Source organism: Bicyclus anynana, chromosome 12 (genome assembly GCF_947172395.1).
Source record: "Bicyclus anynana chromosome 12, ilBicAnyn1.1, whole genome shotgun sequence".
NCBI classification, from domain to species: Eukaryota; Metazoa; Arthropoda; class Insecta; order Lepidoptera; family Nymphalidae; genus Bicyclus; species Bicyclus anynana.
In genome coordinates this window covers 7,628,265-7,650,326 of record NC_069094.1, presented here as the reverse complement: position 1 = coordinate 7,650,326, position 22,062 = coordinate 7,628,265, and the positions used below count along the sequence as shown (strand labels likewise).

The following is a 22,062-nucleotide window of genomic DNA, read 5'->3' as shown; positions in this document are numbered from 1 at the left end:
ACCAGAGCAAAGTCGCGAGTAAATGCTAGTACGTAAATAGACACCTATACATTAATACGATTTTTTTAATCGTTGGTTATAAATACCATGTGTCCGCGACCAATAGTCCGTGTATTTAGGGACCAGGGTCGAGCGTCGACATCGATGATCGAGCATCGAGCGGTACCAGTATAGTAACTAACAGCACAAGAGGCGCGCGTGCGTCGGTTTTGCTAACGATAGTGTGTTAAAGTGATTTAAAAACCTGTTTTAACTGATAAAACTTGTGATTTGTTTGTTTTTCAAATTTAACACTGCATATTTACACTGTATACAAAGGATTTAGCTTTAAAACAATTCAGCTGCTTCACACCAAGGTAAGCTATTTTACTATTCGTTATTTAATATATGGAACGTATTATTTACTCTTTGAATTATAGCCTGTTTAGAATATTTATTGAGTACGTATTTCGTGGTCATAATACATATTGATACACAATGTATATTACAAGACAGATACCAATTTAAGTTATTCAGTAAAAAGAGTGCACTCAGTAGGTAACTGTAAATATCCCCGTAAACGTTTAAGAGTTTATCATTCAAACCTACTTTATATTTCATCAAATACACTATAATAATAATAATAATAAAGCCTTTATTAACAATCTTGCAATTTACATTTCATCTTAATCTAAACATGAATTATAGAAACAGGTTTATGTAAGTTAGTTTTTTTTTAGTCACCGGTATTTGGATTGTATTGATTTCCAGCATAGGCCTCCCCAAGTAATCTCCACAAAGATCTATCCCGTGCTTTCCGCGTCCAAGTTATTCCTGCTAACTTTTTGATGTCATCTTCCCAATGACGATCAAATCAAATACACTACAACAAATTAGAAAAGACAACAAACGGATTTTTACGGGTTTTGTAAACCTCTGTGATTTTTTAAATAACTTTACAATTAATTCTTATATTGTATTCACTATCTAGATACATTACAAAAATACAAAGAGTAATTTTGACATTTAATTCGTCTTTGCTTGTTTATCAAGGTTACAACTGAGACTTGTTTGACGAACCAGCTCGCAAACCTAGCAACAAATGATTATTAAAATACCAAAAAATTCAAAATACGTTAATTTATAAACAAACTAGCGGACGCTGGCTTCTTCCGCCTGAAATTTAGTTTTTCACAAATCCCTCGGGAACCATGGATTATTCCGGGATGAAAAGTAGTATCTGTGTTAATCCAGAGTAAATTCTATTTCCATTCCAAATTTCTGCCAAATCGGTGCGGCGTTAAAGAGTAACAAATATCCAAATAAACATCAATACAAACTTTCACATTTAAAACATTAGTAGGATTCGTACTTTAAACAATGCTAGCTCAATATCTTCAATAATATTAATAAGCAGGTACAATGTCACAAAATATTCAATTTCATCGTTTACCAGCTCCCTACTTAAGAATGACTTAAGATGATAAGTCAATGACCTACTAAGTACAGTTTTTCAGCATTGTATACGATCTATAATGTACGTAGTTCTACAATATACGTTTTGAGTTAAGGAAACATCGGAGTCAATTTGAAAAGTGTTAGGAGTCTGTAGCCTTTAACCAAATGTTTATTTATTATTTATTATTATTTATTTATTTCCACTTTATTTGTATATCACAACATAAGAAAAGACAAATAATAAGACAAGAAAAAGTATAATATAGAAGTAGGATACAAAAGGCGGCCTTATTGCTTACGTAGCGATTTATTCCAGGCAACCTTGGGTTTAGGAAAATGCAAAAACACAAGAATGCAGGTTGTGTAAATAAAATAAATGCATACATTCAAACAATTACACACAAAAACTTAAGCCAGATTACATAGATCCGTATAAAATTATAAAGATATATTTAACATAATAACTTAATATATACCATGACAGTAAATAATGTTTGTCGAGGAACGAGAAGAAAAAATAGACGAGATTCTTCCAGTTAACAAATAGTGTATTAATGTTTTACTATTGTTCTAGATGAAGCCGATATTAATTTTGCTGGTCGTTGTTTTTTATATCGAAGCGGTTTGTGGAAAAAATTTACACTTGAAACCAGAAGTTGATGAAGAAAGTAATATCAAAGAGACACTTTTAGATAGCCCTAAAAGTCAAGGAAGACATCGCCGTCGAACTCGACAGTCTTTCAATGGTTATGACTACAATGATGATATTTATGGACGTAGACGAGATGATTTGCGAAGAGATTATTTCAACCCCCGACAAGAAGTATATCTATCTCAGATATTGGATAAATTGAATGAAATTTCATTTTATTTGAAGCAATCACAGTCAAATCCACCCCCACCACCACCTCCTCCGCAAATTATTTACATACCGTATCCAGTACTGCAATGGAACCCAAATAACTCCACAGGCTTTATACCTAACTTACCGCCTAGAACCACTTTTGCTGATAAAAATCAAAATTGGGGCTTAGTTCCCGGTAATCTGGGATTGGATATACAGGGTGATGGTTCAAGACCTATTGATTTGAAGCCTAAAGAATCTAACGAACCTACCGTTAAACCACCTCCGGTTGACCACGGGACTACTCAGGCTGGGGTAAGAATGGATCAATTTTACTGGAAATGATTTTCAAATAGAATCTGGGTTCCATTTCTTAACATTTTCACCAATATTTCATTGTCAAGATTTCACCTATGACTATCATGCTTAAACCATTCTATGCAAGTACCTGTCTCAGTGTTGTTTTGTTACCATCTATATCTGTTACTATTGAACAACACCGTTCCCAGGAAATTCAGTTTATGCCTGATAACTTTTTTTCTTTCTTCCAATCTTTATGAACAAAAGCGTATATGTAATGCGTAATGCGACAAAAACCGATTATCATGAATTTTTTTTTTGTTTTACATTGCTCTTCAGTCAATAAAATTTTAAATTTCAATGCCTTTTTAAATTCTCATAATTATTTTTTGCAGTTTTGTGCAAATTTAATTTGGTACTGAAACATGTTACAAACTTTCAACCCCTATATAAGCCTCAGGGGTAGAATATTAAACATTCATGGACCTAGATTATGGATGTGGAAGTATATCATAATATAGAAACATATCCAAAATCAAGTAAAAAAGAAGGAAACGAAATTAGGCAGGGAGGTAGTTTATAGTTAGGACGTCCGTCAAGAACGGATTTTGTGACAGGGCCGGATTAAGGCGGTGTATGAGCGAACGAAGTCGCGGGAGTCTGCTAGTATATTATAGGCATTATCATAATTTTTTGTATAAACTATTAATTTTTGAATTTCCAATTTATTAGTGATTTAATGAAGTTTTTAAATTTATTAGTTAATCTTATTATTACTTGTGACTTGGTTATTGTGGATTTAGTCAATAAAATATAGGGTATACAAATTATTTTTGAATGAAAATCTGTTCCATTTGTCTTTTTCTGTCATTTCATAAGGCTTTAACAGTGTGAGTATGAAAAAATAAAATCAATCGGACTCATACTTCTCTTTTATAACCCAAATAACTCCACAGGCTTTAAACGAGTAGTTTGGATTGTAATGATTAATTAAGAGTAGGTACTTAATCTAAATACTAGTCGATATTTTAGGTCACAGATTAATTCTCTATTCTGTGATATAGGTAGGTATAAACATTATAATTAGTACCTACTTGATAATTTAAGCTTAATTAATGTTGTGTATTATTTTTGACAGTGTATACAAGATATAACCAAAAGCAATGGTAACAATCAAAAAATACATTTAAGAAGAAAACAACGAAAAGCGATACGCAATAATATTAAATACTTTAGTTACAAATAATAAATTAACGTTGACCATAATGGAAGTATGCCACCTAGTGAAATACAACGAGAATCCGAAGCGTATCTTAACTCATTCTTAATTTAATTAATAATTATTTATTTGAATTTTTTATTAATACCAAAAATAAAATTCTCAACTTTTATAAGAAACGTACCTTCGCTTTTCTTCTGCTTTCGCAATAGTTGGATCTTCCGCTTCTCTTTCTGCTTCTGCATATTACACAACGGAGTTTATATGCATCGCTGAACCAATTTGTTTTACATTTGCAATGATCAACATTTAAATTGAAGCATCGGATTCATCATACTTTGAATCATTTGCTTCGACTTTGGGAATAAATATTACAATTTGTTAATTCCAAACATTTTAAAATAATATCATTCTCTGTATATTTCCATTTCTTCATCCGTTGTGTAATAAACCTATTGCTGTCCTATTCTTTATACATCTAGTTCGAGATCCGGTAAAAGAAATATATACCCTGATCTGTTATTTATTTGGGATGAGAAATAAATGATAGAAAATATTCACATTGATTGGCACATTGGCACATTCTAAATAGGTTGCCTAATAACATTGCGGCCGGATAGTATTAAATGATATTTTTTTTGAATTATTTTAATCTACTTCCCTATTCACTAGTCAAAAAATATACCCAAAAGAATTGAAAACGTAAAGGTTAAACTAATAAATAACAGATAATGGCATATATTTCTAATGTCGGATCTTAAACTAATAGATACATGTTTGTAAATATATTAAAAAGTTATCTATTATAGTTAAGAGTACTAAAATATATTAAAGTCTTCATTTGCACATTTTTCTTGTTTTTGCTATACACCTTATCCTCTATTTATAAGTCCTTTATTATAAACTAAACTTTTACTTCGACTAATTTTGGTGTTGGATCATCATCACTATCGTCATCTTTTCATAATTTTTCCATGATTGTAAATATTTATCACTATAATATTATGTTACATTGTATTGGCCAACCTTTATCCAGGGGCTAAAGTAACTTTGTTTATTTTAATTTTGTCTGTTATGAGTAGGTACTAGCCTACTATAAAGCGAAAAAGGTTTAATTTGTAAATAGTTTAATCATACTAAGATAATGACCTCTATAAAACGAAGGAGGTTTTATTCATAAATAGAATCTTCATACGAGTAGGTGGGTACGAGTACATAATATTGTAAGGCCCAGATTATTTGATAAAAATTTGAAATTGGAACGAAATGTAGCGTTCTTGTCTGTGGAATGAGTAATTTTTTATTTGATTTTTATTGAGTTGCCAGCTGCGTCTGCAAAAAGAATTTTAACATTGAACACTGTACTGAATAATTTTATTTTCTCGCACTCGTAGTGAAAATTATAGTGTAACACGCGGGGCAAAACCCATTATATACTCGGTTTTTATTTATTGGCATGGCATTGGCTACAAAAATCCAGGCTTCCTTAGAAGAGACAAAATCTGGAAGTCCACGCCGAGACTAAATCCAGGAGGGCACGCCGATAAAAATGCAGTTCAACGCCAATCATGTATAATTTATCAAGTTTTGTTAATTATTTTATTTCTTTTATCATGGTTGTAGAAAAAGTATTGAATGCCACTGCACGTAATTAACCATTGTAGCAGTCGTGCTGTCTATTGTGCAATTCAACTTAGCCTCTTGCAATTCGGCTTTGCCTCATTGCACAAAAATCACTCGTGCTGCATTCCCCTCATTGTATAACAGCCGCATAATTAACTATTTTATGTGTATTTCAGATGAAAACTAAACCAGCCATCCAGCTAGGAAACTGTAAAGCTGCTGTACTGGTTTGTTGCCAAGGTAAACCTAGTGTTCAGGACAAATTGAAATGCTTCTCAGCATATAGTTGCGCGAAGTCGGTTGCAACCATAGACGCAAACTGTCACCCCATCGTCATTGAACAAGTAATCCGAGAATTTGCTGAAACGTACGCACCTATTAATAGCACGTGAAAGGATAAAATCTTCATCTTCGAGAGCCTCTTCGACTAGCGAAGGTTGGCAGTCAACTTCGTAAATTCTTCTTTATTTTTCGGGGCTCTAAATAATAGTGCGGCGCTCGCGATCCTGGTCCACTCTCTGATGTTCCTCAACCAAGACTTTCTGCTACCAACGCCCCTTTTGCCTTTTTTAATTATTATCCAGATATGGAACTTTTCTCTTCTTGACAGTCTGTAAAAGTTCGCGTTTCTGATTGATGCGTCGTAGAGCTGTCACATTAGTGACATTATGCGTCCAGCTAATGGCCAAATGCGTCTAAATGCCCACATCTGGAACGCTCTAAAGTATGGGCCAGATTAATGCATGCATATTAACCTAATTATATTAGTTAGATGAGTCAGTATTATTTACTATAGTTTATTTTTATCCACACTGATATTAAAATATATATTTTTTTTAATTGTTTGTAGCGTATAGCTTCCGAAACTACTGATCCGGTTTTAAAAACCTTCATCAATGGAAGCTACGTTATAAGCAAGTATTATTTATTATATTTTATTTCCGTATACCTACAGGAATGGAAACAACGCGGTGAAAAACCGTGAGGGTCCGTTATGTAATATTGCTGTTAGGTACTATAAGTCTTGAGCTATTGTAGTCGGATGCAATCTTCGATACGTCTCGGAAATCAGCTGCGGATGTCACTATGCGTATGTTATACATAAGGTAAAGACGCGTGAAGCGACGGCGAGTGGATGTTAGACGCGCATAGTGTTGCCCTGCCGCCGACCCCCTACGTTACCGCTGACACCTAAAATCTTTTATTGCACAGCTTACTACACACAGCGCACTATATACATATATAAATATGTATACATTTATGTATTTTATTTGTAAATTCACAAGATATTATTATCATCATCATCATCTTTATCAACCCATATTCGGCTCACTGCTGAGCTCGAGTCTCCTCTCAGAATGAGAGGGGTTAGGCCAATAGTCCACCACGCTGGCCCAATGCGGATTGGCAGACGTCACACATGCAGTGAATTAAGAACATTCTCTGGTATGCCGGTTTCCTCACGATGTTTTCCTTCACCGTTTTTTGAAACACGTGATATTTAATTTCTTAAAATGCACACAACTGAAAAGTTGGAGGTGCATGCCCGGACCGGATTCGAACCCACGCCCTCCGGAATCGGAGGCAGAGGTCATATCCACTGGGCTATCACGGCTTGATATTATTATGCATATAACCTTATAATATCTTGTGAATTTTTAATTTAAGTTTATGATTACGAGATTTATTGTCATACTTTAATTGAAGAAGAATGATTTTGTCATATAACGCATTTATTGTAGATACGTGTATTTTGGTACTCGGTAGGTAGGTACTTAATTAAATAACAAATTTTATATTACTCTTAAATGTACCGTACTTATATTATACTAATGGCAGCTATTTTATTAATGTTCCTAGTCTAGTATATATTTTTTATTGTTTTAGGCACTATTTTAAGTAGATATGTAATATTTTACATTAATAAAGATTGAAACTACTTATTTGCAGTTTATTTGTTTAATTCTACCTATACTAACAGTATAATTAAATGTAAGAGGAAAATAATAATTAACGAGATATGTCCTCGTGTGGGTACATATTAACACATAAAAATATAATCTGTAGTCGGTCTTGAAATATTTTATGTTATATTTATGTAAAATTCTCTGATCTTCTTTTTCGTTACTACACGTTTGACATAGTGGTCGTGGTTGTCACTTAGAGGTGGTGGTAAACCTTACGATCCATTGCTATTCTTCCCATAGTGTAGCTCTCGGCTGCCGGCTTTGACTTGCTCAGTCCAGCGCACTGGTAACCTGCCACGCACTCTTGTGCCTTCGACCTTCTTCGAAATTCTCAGATAATAGAATAAAATATAGTATCAAAAAGTCCTTGACATTGACGTAAGACATACCTAATTACGTAATACGTTGATAAAAATAAGCTATTCGTTTATCGCATGCTAATTTTAGTACATGAGAAGTTTCGTAATAGTGAAGCATTGGCAACACCCCACGCAGCTGTACGAATTGGAAATCATGTTAAATCTCAATAGTCATAGTACGAGATCTGGCATAAGAAATATATACCCTCATGGGATAAGAAATAAAATATCGAGATCCTTAATAATCTAAAATTTCTCAAAAATTATTATAAGCGCATGACGTGAATTCGGCTGATTTGTAATACACACGGCACTCGACATGAAAATTCCACGAGCCTACTGTTTTCTTTTTTTTTTTAATTTTGAATAAGCAAGCGCTTAGCCGCTATCATGCCTGATGGGAAGCGATCAGCCTATGGTAGAACGCGCTTGCCTAGAAGATGCCTGTTCACTCTTGACTTGACTTGACCATTCTTGGGTCACATAAAACTTCTCACAGCTTCTAGAAATCCATCCCAAGAATTAACAGTAACAAATGCAGTGGGCGCATCGTGGGTGGAATGTTTTGGTCCAGGAATGTGTGCCTTCGCCTTCCTCTTCCAACATTTCCATTCATAATCGCCTGATAAATCCTTCTATTAGTCCCCTTTCATCCAACCTTTATCCGTGTCCAAACCATCTAACAAGTCACGAACACAAATTCATTCACGATTCTAAGAATCGAGCCTCACTTTGACTGTCGGGCCCGAATTATAATCAGAAGTTCTAGAGGCAAAACATTTTAAATTATAAAGCTATAGTTGGAGAGTTGGGTGTAATTTTTGAGAAGGTAAATTGGATATTTAAAAAACAAAATAAATAAGCCAGTCCGATCTTTTCAATTTTTGATGTCATTGCAAGCATCTGGTATATTTAGTTTTATACGTTTTAATTGACTTTTAATATTCTATTTTAAGGTGTAAACATAAAATTTTAGATTGTCTCAAGGACATGTATTGCAAAATAAATACTCGCTTGAGAAAAATAGGGGTTGATTTAGCCCTATTACTCCCCTGCAAGTATTCTAGTTCTGTGTTAGGGTAGTACAAGTGAGGTGAAGGACAAATGATCAGCTTGCCTCAAAAATACCTACCCAAAACTGTCCATCAGCTCTTGGAATACATTTATACATGTCCGACACGAAATTTATAGTCGTATGTTATGACATAAACGTTCGGACCATCAGATTAAAATCCGAGCCCGACAGCTGACAGGTTGGGACTCACTCTACAGGAAACGTCGTTAAGGTGTTTGATATGAAGTTCGACTAGTGCAAACTAAAAACCGCTCCAAAGTTGAACGGATAAAAGTTTAATTCTTGTTGGACATGATTAAAAACTCGACGTCTGATGCTCAACTCAACTTCATTTTGTGCTCTAATAGTCTTTGCCTGGAACTTCGGCCGCATGGAGATATGATTATATCTCCTCGTTCCCAACCCAAAATGAATTAATTTTAAAGTTTTTTTTTACTTATAATAATTTTTTATAGGGTTTGAGCTTATAGTTACCAAGCCCGGAATAAAATTGAAACCTTGCGTTGTTTAAAATTTAAGATATCGTATAGGTGCAATATTTAACGCGATGTTCAGTTCGATGTCTGACACAAACAACAATCATCACGTATTAAGAGAAAAATAAAATTGGTCTAGTGGTAAGTGGCGGCTGAAACGGCGCCATGGTACATTGTCCTACCGTCTCGTGCAAGTACTTACAGGATACGGCTGTTTCGGTAGGTACATTCACAAGATCGCGAGTAGGAAAGTCCTAGTTACCACCGTAAGACGTACCGCCAAGCGATTTAGCGTTCCGGCACGATGTCGTGTAGAAACCGAAAGAGGTGTGGATTTTCGTTCTATTCCTAACAAGTTAGCCCGATTTTATCTTAGATTTATTATAGGACTCAAAGGGTGATTACAAATATAAGAAAACTAATGTCAAACAAAGGTATGATTCACAACACTTGTCAGGACAACTTTATTAACAAATGAAACTGTAACCAAAATAAGACCCTAGAATGGCAGAGAATGACCTTGAGTGAAGTCACGTACTTGTGAACGATGTGAGTAGGGTTAAAGGATCGTTGGACTGTTAACAAACACTCCCCTTTTCCACTCAAGTCACACTCCCCGCCTATCCCAAGTAACCCATAAAAATTACACAACAAGAGATGTGGACGCCTCGAACGCCACGAGCACACTGAAGCCGTCCGTACCGCAAGTCGTTGCTACGCGGCGATAACAGATTGCATCATCACTTACCATCAGATGAGATTGTAGTCAAGGGCTAACTTGTAATAATAAAAAAAACTGCTTAGGTTGTCCTTGTAATCAACTGCGCGAATTGAAAGTGGCGAGTCATGTATGAAACCATACAAAAAAGTTTCTATAGCAGGATGCACCTTTCCACGTGATCGGAGCTAACACAGTCGGTAATGCAGCCGGCCAGACTGAATAAAACAACAAAAGCGGGATCAGGTTCGTGTTTGCTTCGATTTTGCTTTTTGGTTTTGGTTCAGATGCCGATCTTTTATGCAGCGCAAAGAGAAATTTTCATTTTAGAAACAAAGTATTAGAATTGATAACATATAATTCATCCTTACTAATATTATAAACTAGCGGACGCCCGCGACTTTGTCCGCGTGGAATTCAGTTTTAACAAATCCCGCGGGAACCATGATTTTTCCGGGATGAAAGCCTAAGTAGCCTATGATTAGATTTAATTTAGACCAAAATCTATTTCCATTCAAATTTTCAACCAAATCGCTTCAGTAGGCGCAGCGTAAAGGAGGAACAAACATACTTACACACACACACACAAACTTTCGCCTTATATTAACAAACAGTGTGATTTTGTAGAACGCTAATAGTTACAATTCAGATTCAGATACTTATTATACTTATTATTTTTCCTGTTAGATACTTCTATATTTTATACAATCAAGTGTTACGAGTTTAACAACAAACATAAACATAAACAATCACAAAAACTATTTACTCAAGTTACACCATATCTACTAGAGTTATCAGAGGTCAGGTGGCTGACTTGGTGTTATTTTCTTATATTTCTGTACATTGGCATTTCGTCTATATGTATTATAATTTTCACAGACGTTTACTTTGTATCTATATTATCATTGTATATATATTAACATTTTTTAATTTTCTGAATTGCTTGTAAACTAAGCTAACTACTCAAAATTGTAACGGTTATATGAATAATTTCTTATCTCATTTACACTCTTGTTGGCTTATATATTAATTTCTTAAACAGTCTGCTATATCAGCTGTGATAACCGTATCGAAATCCTTTTAGAAGGTTTTCGCAAAAAGTCTTTTAAAAACAATGAGTCACATTGCTTATTAGAATTGTTAAGGATGTGTGACCCGTTCATAACAAGTATTTCCGCTTACAAAGCAATAATAGTGGTGACTGTTTGTTAGAACGTCACTTGGAAATTGAAATAATCATTACCAGTACAGTAATCATGATAAGGCACTTTTACCAAAACTCACGTCGACACAATAGACTAAATTTGCTCGTACAGTGAATCATAATGGTAGGCGTCCATAGATCCGCATATGTATTGGACTAATAGCATCAAACGGATTGTAGTATTCTTTGTCAAGAAAGTCATACGTGCGTCCACTGATCCGCATAGTGCGGATCGCATCGAACGGATTTTATCTACCGTAAAATAATAAATCTGTTTGATTCGATTCGTAAGATACGTACGTTGCGGATATGTGGACGCCTACGTTTAACTGTGTACACGACACTAGATTGACATAATATAACGATCCATTCTCAATGATTATGTGCATATGATTGCCAGACTTAGGTACCCCATTCTATGAAGGCTGAAAGTTTTTCAGCCCATGATATAGGTAAATGTATATCAATCAATCATCATGGTATGTATGTATGTATGTAATTCAATTCAAGTCATTACGAATACTAAGCCAGATGGTTTGTCAAAAGAAAATAATATTTAGACCCATGATTGCGGCGCTTTGAGTCTTAATAACCATAAGAAGAATTCGAAGACATACCTACTCAGTAATGCCCTAATTTGGTTAGATACGAGTATATGAATTATTTTGTAGGTATAACATCTGTATAAATATTATTGATAATTAAGAGCTTTATCGTGGGTTTTTACATGTATGGCCTGATTGGTACTTATGTGACTGCTTAGTACATCATACTACGCATTTCACTGCTCATATACAATAACATGGGAATACAATGGGTAGGCAATATCTATACAGTATAGTATACGCTTTATGGAGTGTGACGGAGATAAAAATCTAATATAAAATACAATGTAGATAACCTTAATACTGCTTGCCTGGCCTTCATTTTTCATATGGCTTACCTCATTGACTAAAAAGATAGACGTCAACTATGAGATGTAGATTGACTGTCTGTCTGTCGATTGACAAACTTCATATTAGCTGGACGTAGCTGGATCGACGTACTTAAGATAGTTATGGCATCATCAATTTCAAAATTGAAAATTTGTAAAACCAATGGTCCAGATCATGAAATTATTAATTACACTCTCAATCAAGTCATCGATATTCTTTTTCAGTGCGCTTTCATTTGAGACCCAGACATTCAGTTATTCTTCCCCACTTTCACCCCCAGATCTTTTACACGATTTTCATTAAACATGTCTAAGAACACTCGCACATAAGTCACCTTTCATAAAAAACAAACTAAATTGAAGTCGCTTCACCCGTTCGAGAACTATGGTACCACAGACAGACTGACAGGCAGACAGAGAGACACGTCAAATTTATAACACCCTTCTTTTCGTCGGGGGTTAAAAAACAACAGTCCTGCGCCTCCTGCAACCAACAGTTCCTTGCACCGCATATTAATGTCGTCATTCCACCAACACTGCGCTTTCCGGTATAGCATCTTCATTCCAGCATCTCGTTACCCGTCTCCTACCTTTGCGACTGGTTGAGCTATATCGGTAGTTTTGGTTATCCTCATTAATTTCTATTTCGATAATGTATTGATTGACTAAGCATAGCTCTATCACTAGCCTGCTGAGTAATACTGGGCTTTCATACAACTGGGCCTATATTTGGAGTAGGTCGGTCGAATTACTTGCGCTTCCCACTTGCAGTTAATCCTAGTGCATTGGGAAATCCCACGATATGTTTTACTACTCGTATACTATTGTTACGGTTTTACGCGCGTGGTTCCCGTTCCCGTAGGAATACGGGGATAATATATAGTTTATAGCCTTCCTCGATAAATGGGCTATCTAACACTGAAAAAATTTTTCAAATCAGACCAGTAGTTCCTGTGATTATCGCGTTCAACCAAACAAATAAACAAACTCTTCGGCTTTATAATATTAGTATAGATTATAATATAACGCCTAGGTATTTTAACGGATCTCCGTATTTCGTTTTAAAATATTGTCTTGCGGTTAGTGAAATGTACAAATTCAAGCATAAAATAGTTACAAATGAATTTAGGGAATTTTAAACATCACAGAACAAAATAACCTTTAAATTTTTAAGTAGATACACAAACAAAGTACCCAGTCTGTTGCCGAACTCGGCAGTGAAAAGATGAGGCCGATTTAACTAGGTACCATCGTCTCGCCAACCAATTGATATTTACGAGTACGTCGAGACTACTTACTCGTATTTGGCATCAATAAATAATAATTATACCAGTGTACTCGTAAACTACTGTATCTAGTTCGATCATAAGATTAATTTTGCAAGCAAATGTATTTATTTGGGTTACCACATTGTGCCATGTCTTAACCGAGTAGGTATAGTTACGTGCTTTGGAAGCATTGTCCCCTTACGGTTTTATAATAGTTACAAGTATGTATAAATATTATTACTTTGTAAAGTTTATATATTTACTTTTGCTATTAAAATTAACAGGCGTTTATCGTTGATGGTAGATGGGTCAAATATGTATTTTACACTGTCAAATTATAAAAAAATAAAAAAATGTAAACTTTGTCCATAAAATTATAAAATGTTCACCCTTATCATCATGAAAAATAGATGTTGGCGGTTTGTTTCGGAGGAGTTTGATACCGACACGAGAATTTTATATACCTAGTAGGAGATGTTAACCTAAATGTAATAGGTAAATGTAATATTTCTTTACTTTCTAATTTAATACCGGTTTATTTTTGTATATTTTAAAGGTTTTATCTGCACTGACGAATCTAAACAGTGGTCATTGTCTCTTGACCCACATGACTGAGAAAATAATTCTGAAAGAAAATAACTGTTCACTCGTTTTAGTTAAGTTTTTTGTCGGACATATTATACATTTATTTCTGGAGACGTGATAGCCCAGTGGATTAGACCTCTGCCTTCGATACCGATGGCGTCGGTTCGAAACCAGTCTGAGGCATGTACCTCTAACGTTTCAGTTGTGCGTTTTAAGATATTAAATATCAAGTCCCTCAAACGGTGAAAGAAAAACATCATGGGAATAACTGCACACATGAGAATTTTCCTAATCTATACTAATATTATAAAGCTGAAGAGTTTGTTTGTTTGTTTGTTTGATTGATTGAACGCGCTAATCTCAGGAACTACTGGTCTGATTTGAAAAATTCTTTCAGTGTTAGATAGCCTATTTATCGAGGAAGGCTATAGGCTATATTTTATCCCCGTATTCCTACGGAAATGGGAACCACGCGGGTGAAACCGCGCAGTGTCTACTAGTTCTCTTATACGCGGACAAAGTTGCGGGAGTCTTATGCCGTTATAATTTTGTTCTGTTGAACTGAATGTGATCTACGCGAGCAAAAACACCGACAATCCGCAAAGGTAAAGTATATTTTACCCAAAAGTTTAAAATTTATGTTCAACTGAGGTAGGTACTTAGATCAATCTTGTTTAGCATTTAGAGCCCATTGTTCTTTTTACAGTATTCCATAACAAAGGAAGCATTTAGGAAGAACGGTAATAAAATGTCGAAATATAGGTATTAGTTCATTTTACGAGTATACTGATTACAGCTACTGGCTATTGAGTATTTAGATAGATTTCCAAATTGGTATGGGACGAACTTCGAAGTACTAATTTTTTTTATTCTTTACAAGTTCTTTAGTCCTTGACTACAATCTCACCTGATGGTAAGTGATGATGCAATCTAAGATGGAATCGGGCTAACTTGTTAGGAGGAGGATTCACACCCCTTTCGGTTTATACACGATGTCGTACTGGAACGCTAAATCGCTTGGCGGCACGTCTTTGTCGGTAGGGTGGTAACTAGCCACGACCAAAGCCTCCCACCAGCCAAAATTTACTTTTGTATACAAAGAAAAACAACATATACGTGTCGAATTAGTAAACTTCTTCCTGTTTTTCGTAGTTTTTGAAAAATAGGTTGTTGTTGATGATGTTGATGAATATTATCTGACTAGCTGACGCCGCGCGGTTTCTCTCGCGTGGTTCCCGTTCCCGTAGGAATACGGGGATAATATATAGCCTATAGCCTTCCTCGATAAATGGGCTATCTAACACTTAAAGAATTTTTTAAATCGGACCAGTAGTTCCTGAGATTAGCGCGTTCAATCAAACAAACAAACAAACAAACTCTTCAGCTTTATAATATAGATTAGGCAATGTCTAGAATTCTAGTAGGTACCAAGCCAAGATTAATATTTACGGTTATTCAGGTATATTGTGTGAGTAAACCAAGTCGAGAAAAAAAGCGACTCCTTTTCAAATTGGCGTCATTAACGACATTTCAAAGCATCTTATTTCCAAACCGAATTCACGATTTTGTTAACAATTGCGAATTCAAATTCAGTCACGAAATTACGACCACCATTAACTGCGAACACCATTGTGAGAGAATGCAAAAGACGATTTTGTGCAATTGACTTGCATCAATCAATACATATACATATAAATAAAATTGAAGTGCCTGTCTGTGATTTCTAATGAAATATGTTTTTTCATGTGCTTTTAAAAGCACATCTTTCTGTATCACTGCCTGCTTGTACGGGCTAATCTCTGGAATGGTTGAACTGATTTTAATGGGACTATATCTGGAATCCGCAGAAGAGCCAAAGTCACCGACATAGCTCAACGAGTTGCGAAGCTGAAGTGGCAATGGGCGGGGCACATAGTTCGAAGAGCCGATGGACGTTGGGGTCCCAAAGTGCAGGAATGGCGACCCCGCACTATTAGGCGCAGTGTTGTCTGACCCCTCAGCAGGTGGACTGATGACATCAAGCGAGTCGCAGGGATTCGCTGGATGCAGGTGGCTCAGTATCGTGACGTTTGGAAGTCCCTACCAAAGGTCTATGTCCAGCAGTGGACGTCCATCGGCTGATGTGATGATGATGCTGATGATAATGATATCTGGAATATAGAGGATTTTATGGACCAATATATTGGTCCATAAAATCCTAAAAAAGCTATTTTTTAACCCGAAAACTACATGATTCCCACGGGATTTGTAATAAACAGAATCGCAGTCGTCCGCTAGTATTCACTCTAATATTATAAAAGTGATAATTTTTACGCTGCAGCTATTAAAGTGAAATTTGGAATGGAAATACATTTTACTCTGGATTAACTACATAACAAAGGATATTTTTCATCCCGAAAAAATCCATTGTTCCCGCAGGATTTGTGAAAAACTAAATACCACGCGGACGAAGTTGCGGGCGTCTGGTAGCTATAAATAAATACTGAGTTATGTACTGAGTCATCAGGCAAATTACACAAACTACGACGTTCTCTATAGCATCACCAATGTCCATCAGTTTCATCACCATTAGCTTAAATTGTATTGACAAGCGTCGTATTGGTAAGTAGGTAGGTACGTGAACGATTATTCCATTTATAATGAACGGTATAATGAGGGAAGACGACATCTTTATGCTTATCCCGGTCATAATCCTTGTGCACACCCCTCAGTGTAGTTTATATCAATTTTATTTCTTTTCATGTCATTGGGTCTTTGATTTCTTAATAAATTATTTTATTTATAAATTAGAGTGAAAGCCGTGATAGTCCAGTGGATATAACTTCTGCCTCCCATTCCGGAGGGTGCGGGTTCGAATCCGGTCTGGGGCATGCACCTCCAACTTTGCAGTTGTGAGCATTTTAAGAAATTAAATAACACGTGTCTCAAACGGTGAAGGAAGACATCGTGAGGAATCCTGCATATCAGAGAATTTTCTTAATTCTCTGTGTGTGTGTACAGCCTCTCCGCATTCGGCCAGCGTGGTGGACTATTGGCCTAACCCCTCTCATTATGAGGAGACTCGAGCTCAGCAGTGAGCCGAATGTGGGTTGATAATGATGATGATGATGATGATAAATTAGAGTGAAAAGTATGTATTATTAGTAAATTCATGACAAACGCATACAAAAACAACATTTATAAATATATTCTGTAAGGAAAAATTACTAAATAAAATGTGTATTGTTATCAATTTAGTCACGAGGGTAGCCTAGTGAATCACCCACCATTAGATGTAATATTTTTTTCACACGTGCAAAAATAGAATTCCCAATCAATGACAATGATTCAATGTTGACTTGCGTAAATATACCCGTTAGTTACATCTACATACCGTAGTAAATACCTGAGTAGCGGCACACCCCCCTATGACGTCACCGCTAATGACGTAGCACTCATGCTACATGGTGATGTTAAGGATGTGTGATATTGCTAATATAATAATAGTACGAGATCCAAGACCACAACAGTCGAGTGCAATTAGGCATTATTAATGAATAAAAATTTTAATAAAAAAAATTCAACCGACTTCCAACTCAAAAAATAACTTTAACTAAAAAACAAAAAATAACATCCTACCTATGTGCTACCTACTGATCAGTTTGAAGGCGGTGCCAAGCCAGTGATGTTTTAATTAAATACGTTTAAACTAAATTTCTGTGATTATTCCAGAAACAGCTTTAATTCCAAACACAAGGTAGCTACTGTGAGCCGTCGAGGAGTTCTCTTCACTGTGCTTCGTCTTCATCACCAGACCCTTAATACATTCGCAATCCATCTAGGTGGAAAGTTCTCATCAATACAAATTTATCAAGTCCAAACACAAGGTAGCTACCGTGAACCGTCGAGGAGTTCTCTTCACTGTCCCTCGTCTTCATCACCAGACCCTTAATACAGTCACAACCCATATAGGTGGAAAGTACTCATCAATACAAATTAATCAAGCCCAAACAAAAGGCGACTGCTGTAAATCCTTGACGAGTTCCATCGTCTGTGTTTCGGCTCCATCATCAGACCAACTCTAAACTTTCATAAAATTGTAGTGGTTTAAAATACCTTATGGAAACACTAACAAACGTACTAGCCGTCTCTACAACTTTCGAAAGTTCCCCTCAATTTCTCCAGGATGCCATCATCAGATCCTGACATGAAAAAAATGGGACCACCCTGGAAATAAACCCTACAAAACAAAAAAAGAATTTTCAAAATCGGTCCATAATTGACGGAATTATCGCTGGACATACATAAAAAAAAAAAAAACATACATACAGCCGAACGTAGAACCTCCTCCTTTTTGGAAGTCGGTTAAAAATGACGGAACTCAGCAATAGTGAATGGATATTTCTTAATTTTACTAACCGATTTAAAAAAAAGGAGGAGGTTCTCAATTCGACGCGTTTTTTTTTAAGTTAGCCCTTTACTACAATCTCACCTGATGGTAAGTGATGATGCAGTCTAAGATGGAAGCGGGCTAACTTGTTAGGGGGAAGATGAAAATCCACACCCCTTTTCGGTTTCTACACGACATCGTACCGGAACGCTAAATCGCTTGGAGGTACGTCTTTGTCGGTAGGGTGGTAACTAGCCACGGCCGAAGCCTCCCACCAGCCAGACCTGGACCAATTAAGAAAATCTCAATCGACCCAGCCGGGGATCGAACCCAGGACCTCCGGTTTGTAAATCCACCGCGCATACCACTACCACGGAGGCCGTCGCGTATGTTTGTTACCTCATCACTTTGTCATTTATTAACCGATTTAGAAAATTATTTTTTCGTTTGAAAGAATATACTTCCAGATTTCTCCCATTTAATTTTCATGAAAATCGGTTCAGTATGTTTTGTGTTAAAATCAAACAATAGAAATAAGTGAACGAAATTGCCCATACTATGGCGTTTATGGTCACTATGCTAGGGCGCACTAAAACAGGAATAAATAAAATCCTTTTAACAAGAAAATTGAACTGACTTCCAAATGCATTACTCTAAAAAGTGAATAATAACATCGTACCTATGTCATTTCTAATGATCGGTTTGAAGGCGGTGCGAAATAGCGGTGAAGTCAGTTCAACTTTTTTGTTAAAATGATTTTATTTCTACATTCTTCAGAGTTCATTAAAAATATCGCTAATATTTTTGTTAACTTCCCGTTACTTATTTACCACTGAGTGGGATTTTTTTTTTATTTTTTTATCACAATATTTGCTTTTTTCTTTTTTTATCTATGACCAATATTCCCGTTCCCCTCGAAGTCGATAGTCCAGCGATCGAACCACATGAGTCCAACCCCATTGAGCCGAGAGTACCTAGGTTTTGAAGTAGCCAAGTTTATAAAACATATTTTAAACTCATTCGGACTAATAGATTTTGAGGAATTCAAAAAAAAAATCGTACTAGGTAATTTTTAATTGGTAATTTATAAGTAGGTATATAGCATTCGATTTTAAATTAAAAGTATCATTAAAATCCATTCACTATAATTGGTTCCGAGGTATTAACCTAATTGCACTTCAGTATACATTTGCTGACAAACATCCTCAAAGCTTAATGGGTTTAAATTTAATTTAGCGCACAAACAAACCTTGTCCTGGATTTACGCATGGGTATCCCGGGGAAATGTTTTGTTCAAGCAGGAAAACACAAATACCACCCGGTTTGGACCGTTATAAAGACTTTCATACAGTGACCAGTGTGTAAAGAGTGTATATCGAAAAAGTATACGAATATTTACGATTAGCCGACACCCCGCATTTCAGCCGCGTAGTTCCCGTTCCCATGAGAATACGAGGATAAAGCCCATGACACTATTAATGTGGCTTTCTAGTAGTAAAAGAATTTTCAATTTTCGGTTCAGTAGATACAGAGATTACCCGCTGCAATACCACAAAATTAATCTCCTTATAATATTAGTATAGATGCAGTATAATCCTTAAACATCAGTAATGAGAGAAAGATTATAGATAATTATGAAAATTATCGAATATTAGATTAATTTAGTGTGAGGACCAGGGGCAGGAGACCAGCTACCACCGTGTCTCAAACGGTGAAGGAAAAAAGTCGTAAGGAAACCTGCATACCAGATAATTTTCATAATTATCTGCGTGTGTGAAGTTTGCCAATCAGCGTGGTGGACTATTGACCTAACCCTTCTAATTCTGAGAGGAGACTCGAACTCGGGAGCCGAATATGGGTTGATAATTAATCCACAATCTCACTGAACAAGGTGCTTTCCAGGAAAAAAGACTGCCTATCAGTGGCGAAGGATGGAATTTAGATGAAGGTAAGCCGTCCCAAGGAAATTCATGTAGCGTGATACAAACTCTGGTTTTTCATATATCTAGATACAGTACAACAATGAATGTGCATGGATTTTAAAGGTAACCCGATGGGAATCAGCTTGCATGAACTGCTATACTACTACTACTACTACGCTACTGCTGCCTATAGAGTTTCACTTCAGGAATGACAAAAGTCAAAACTGTTCGCCCAAAAGTTGGTAACATCCTGTATAGATGAAGTCACTGTCATACATGTTTTAAGCAAGCATTTTTGTTACTTTTCTAGGATATTTATACCCTTTATTTGGCGAAAGCACGCTACGCCACAAAAAATATGAAAATACTAGCTGACCCCGCACGGTTTCACCCACGTGGTTCCCGTTCCCGTATGAATACTGGGATATTATATAGCCTATAGCCTTCTTCGATAAATGGGCTATTTAACACTGAAAGAATTTTTCAAATCGGACCAGTAGTACCTGAGATTAGCGCGTTCAATCAAACAAACAAACAAACTCTTCAGCTTTATAATATTAATATAGATACCGTATCATCAGCCGACCGATTGTACGTTTAAAATCGAACATTGCAAAAAACTTGCAGGATAATTAATGCTTTGTGAACCTAGCCTAAGTGTAAGCTTTACTCATATCTAGCAAAAATATGCACAGTAATGTTTATGGGTATTCTAGTATTAAATATTTAAGTGTTTTTAAAATGAATTCAGAATGACGCAATTTATGACTCTAGTAACACTCCCTTACGAATGGAATTTATTTTGTGGTGTGGGGTTTTCTTTTGCGGCATACGATCTACAAGTGTGAAACGTTTTTCATCTTCATTTCTAGAACCGTGTGCGTGGAATGATCGTCCGATGTCCGTGTTTCCGGCCACGTATATTTTTTTCAAGGATATAATTATACGGTTTAGAAGCAAGCATTTAATAATTTCCATTAACTTTAAATATTATTTCCATTAACTTTATTAATTTCCCTACTTGAAATTTTAATACTTATTTATTATTCTTATTAAATTTCCGTAAGCCCCTCTCATTCTGAGAGGAGACTCGAGCTCAGCAGTGAGCCGTATATGGGTTGATAACGACGAAGCCATGATAAAGTTTGGTTTGCATAAAACGTTATATTAAAATATTGATGAAAATTGGTATTTTTAGAGCTAAAACAGATAGCAGTTCTACCTCCTGTATTTATTTATCAAAATTTTAGGTTTATTAGTTTCGGAGATAAGGGGGGATGGTTTAATTTTCGTCGTTTTTTTTTGAAACTTTGAAACTATGTATTTTAAAATTACAAAAAAAAATATATTTGAGATCCTCTTTGCAAGTTCTTTTATTTGATGTATCACACGACGAAGTTTGTAAATTTTTTTTTTCAATTTTCCTTCTTAAATAAGTGTCCCCTATATTAAAATTTTACCTATTCACGATACATATCTGTATTTGGGTCACAAGAATTGATATGTGTACCAAATTTTAACTGGATTGGTTCAGTACATTCGGAGAAAACAGTCAGACATTGAAATATGTCATATTATAAGAGTTTCGTTTTTGTACTACGTACGTTCGGAATCCTAAAAAATCGTGAAATGTATGACCAATGAGGTTCCCTTAACTGTCCTCCGTCTTCATGACCAAACTGCTAATGCAGTCACAACCCATCTAGCTAGAAAGTTCTTATCAACACAAATTAATCAAGTCTAAACACAAGGTAGTTACTGT

The 22,062-nt window shown here is 35.7% G+C and overlaps 2 protein-coding genes across 3 annotated transcripts in view; one reads left to right on the top strand and one right to left on the bottom strand.

Annotated features, from left to right (window-relative positions):
- The window catches only part of LOC112042848 (uncharacterized), a 232,794-nt gene that overhangs the window by 80,998 nt on the left and 129,734 nt on the right, over positions 1 to 22,062 (bottom strand). The gene's annotated exons all lie outside the window — the stretch shown is intronic.
- Positions 110 to 7,366, top strand: LOC112042847 (uncharacterized). Of its 2 annotated transcripts, none has more exons than XM_024078021.2 (3): positions 110 to 356; positions 2,012 to 2,596; positions 3,720 to 4,651. In XM_024078021.2, exons 2-3 carry the CDS (start codon positions 2,012 to 2,014, stop codon positions 3,825 to 3,827), a joined length of 693 nt encoding a protein of 230 aa, XP_023933789.1. In that variant the 5' UTR covers positions 110 to 356; the 3' UTR covers positions 3,828 to 4,651. The 2 variants fall into 2 exon arrangements, with proteins under 2 accessions (XP_023933789.1, XP_023933788.1); XM_024078020.2 differs by lacking the exon at positions 3,720 to 4,651 and adding an exon at positions 5,600 to 7,366 and having other exon boundaries at positions 116 to 356.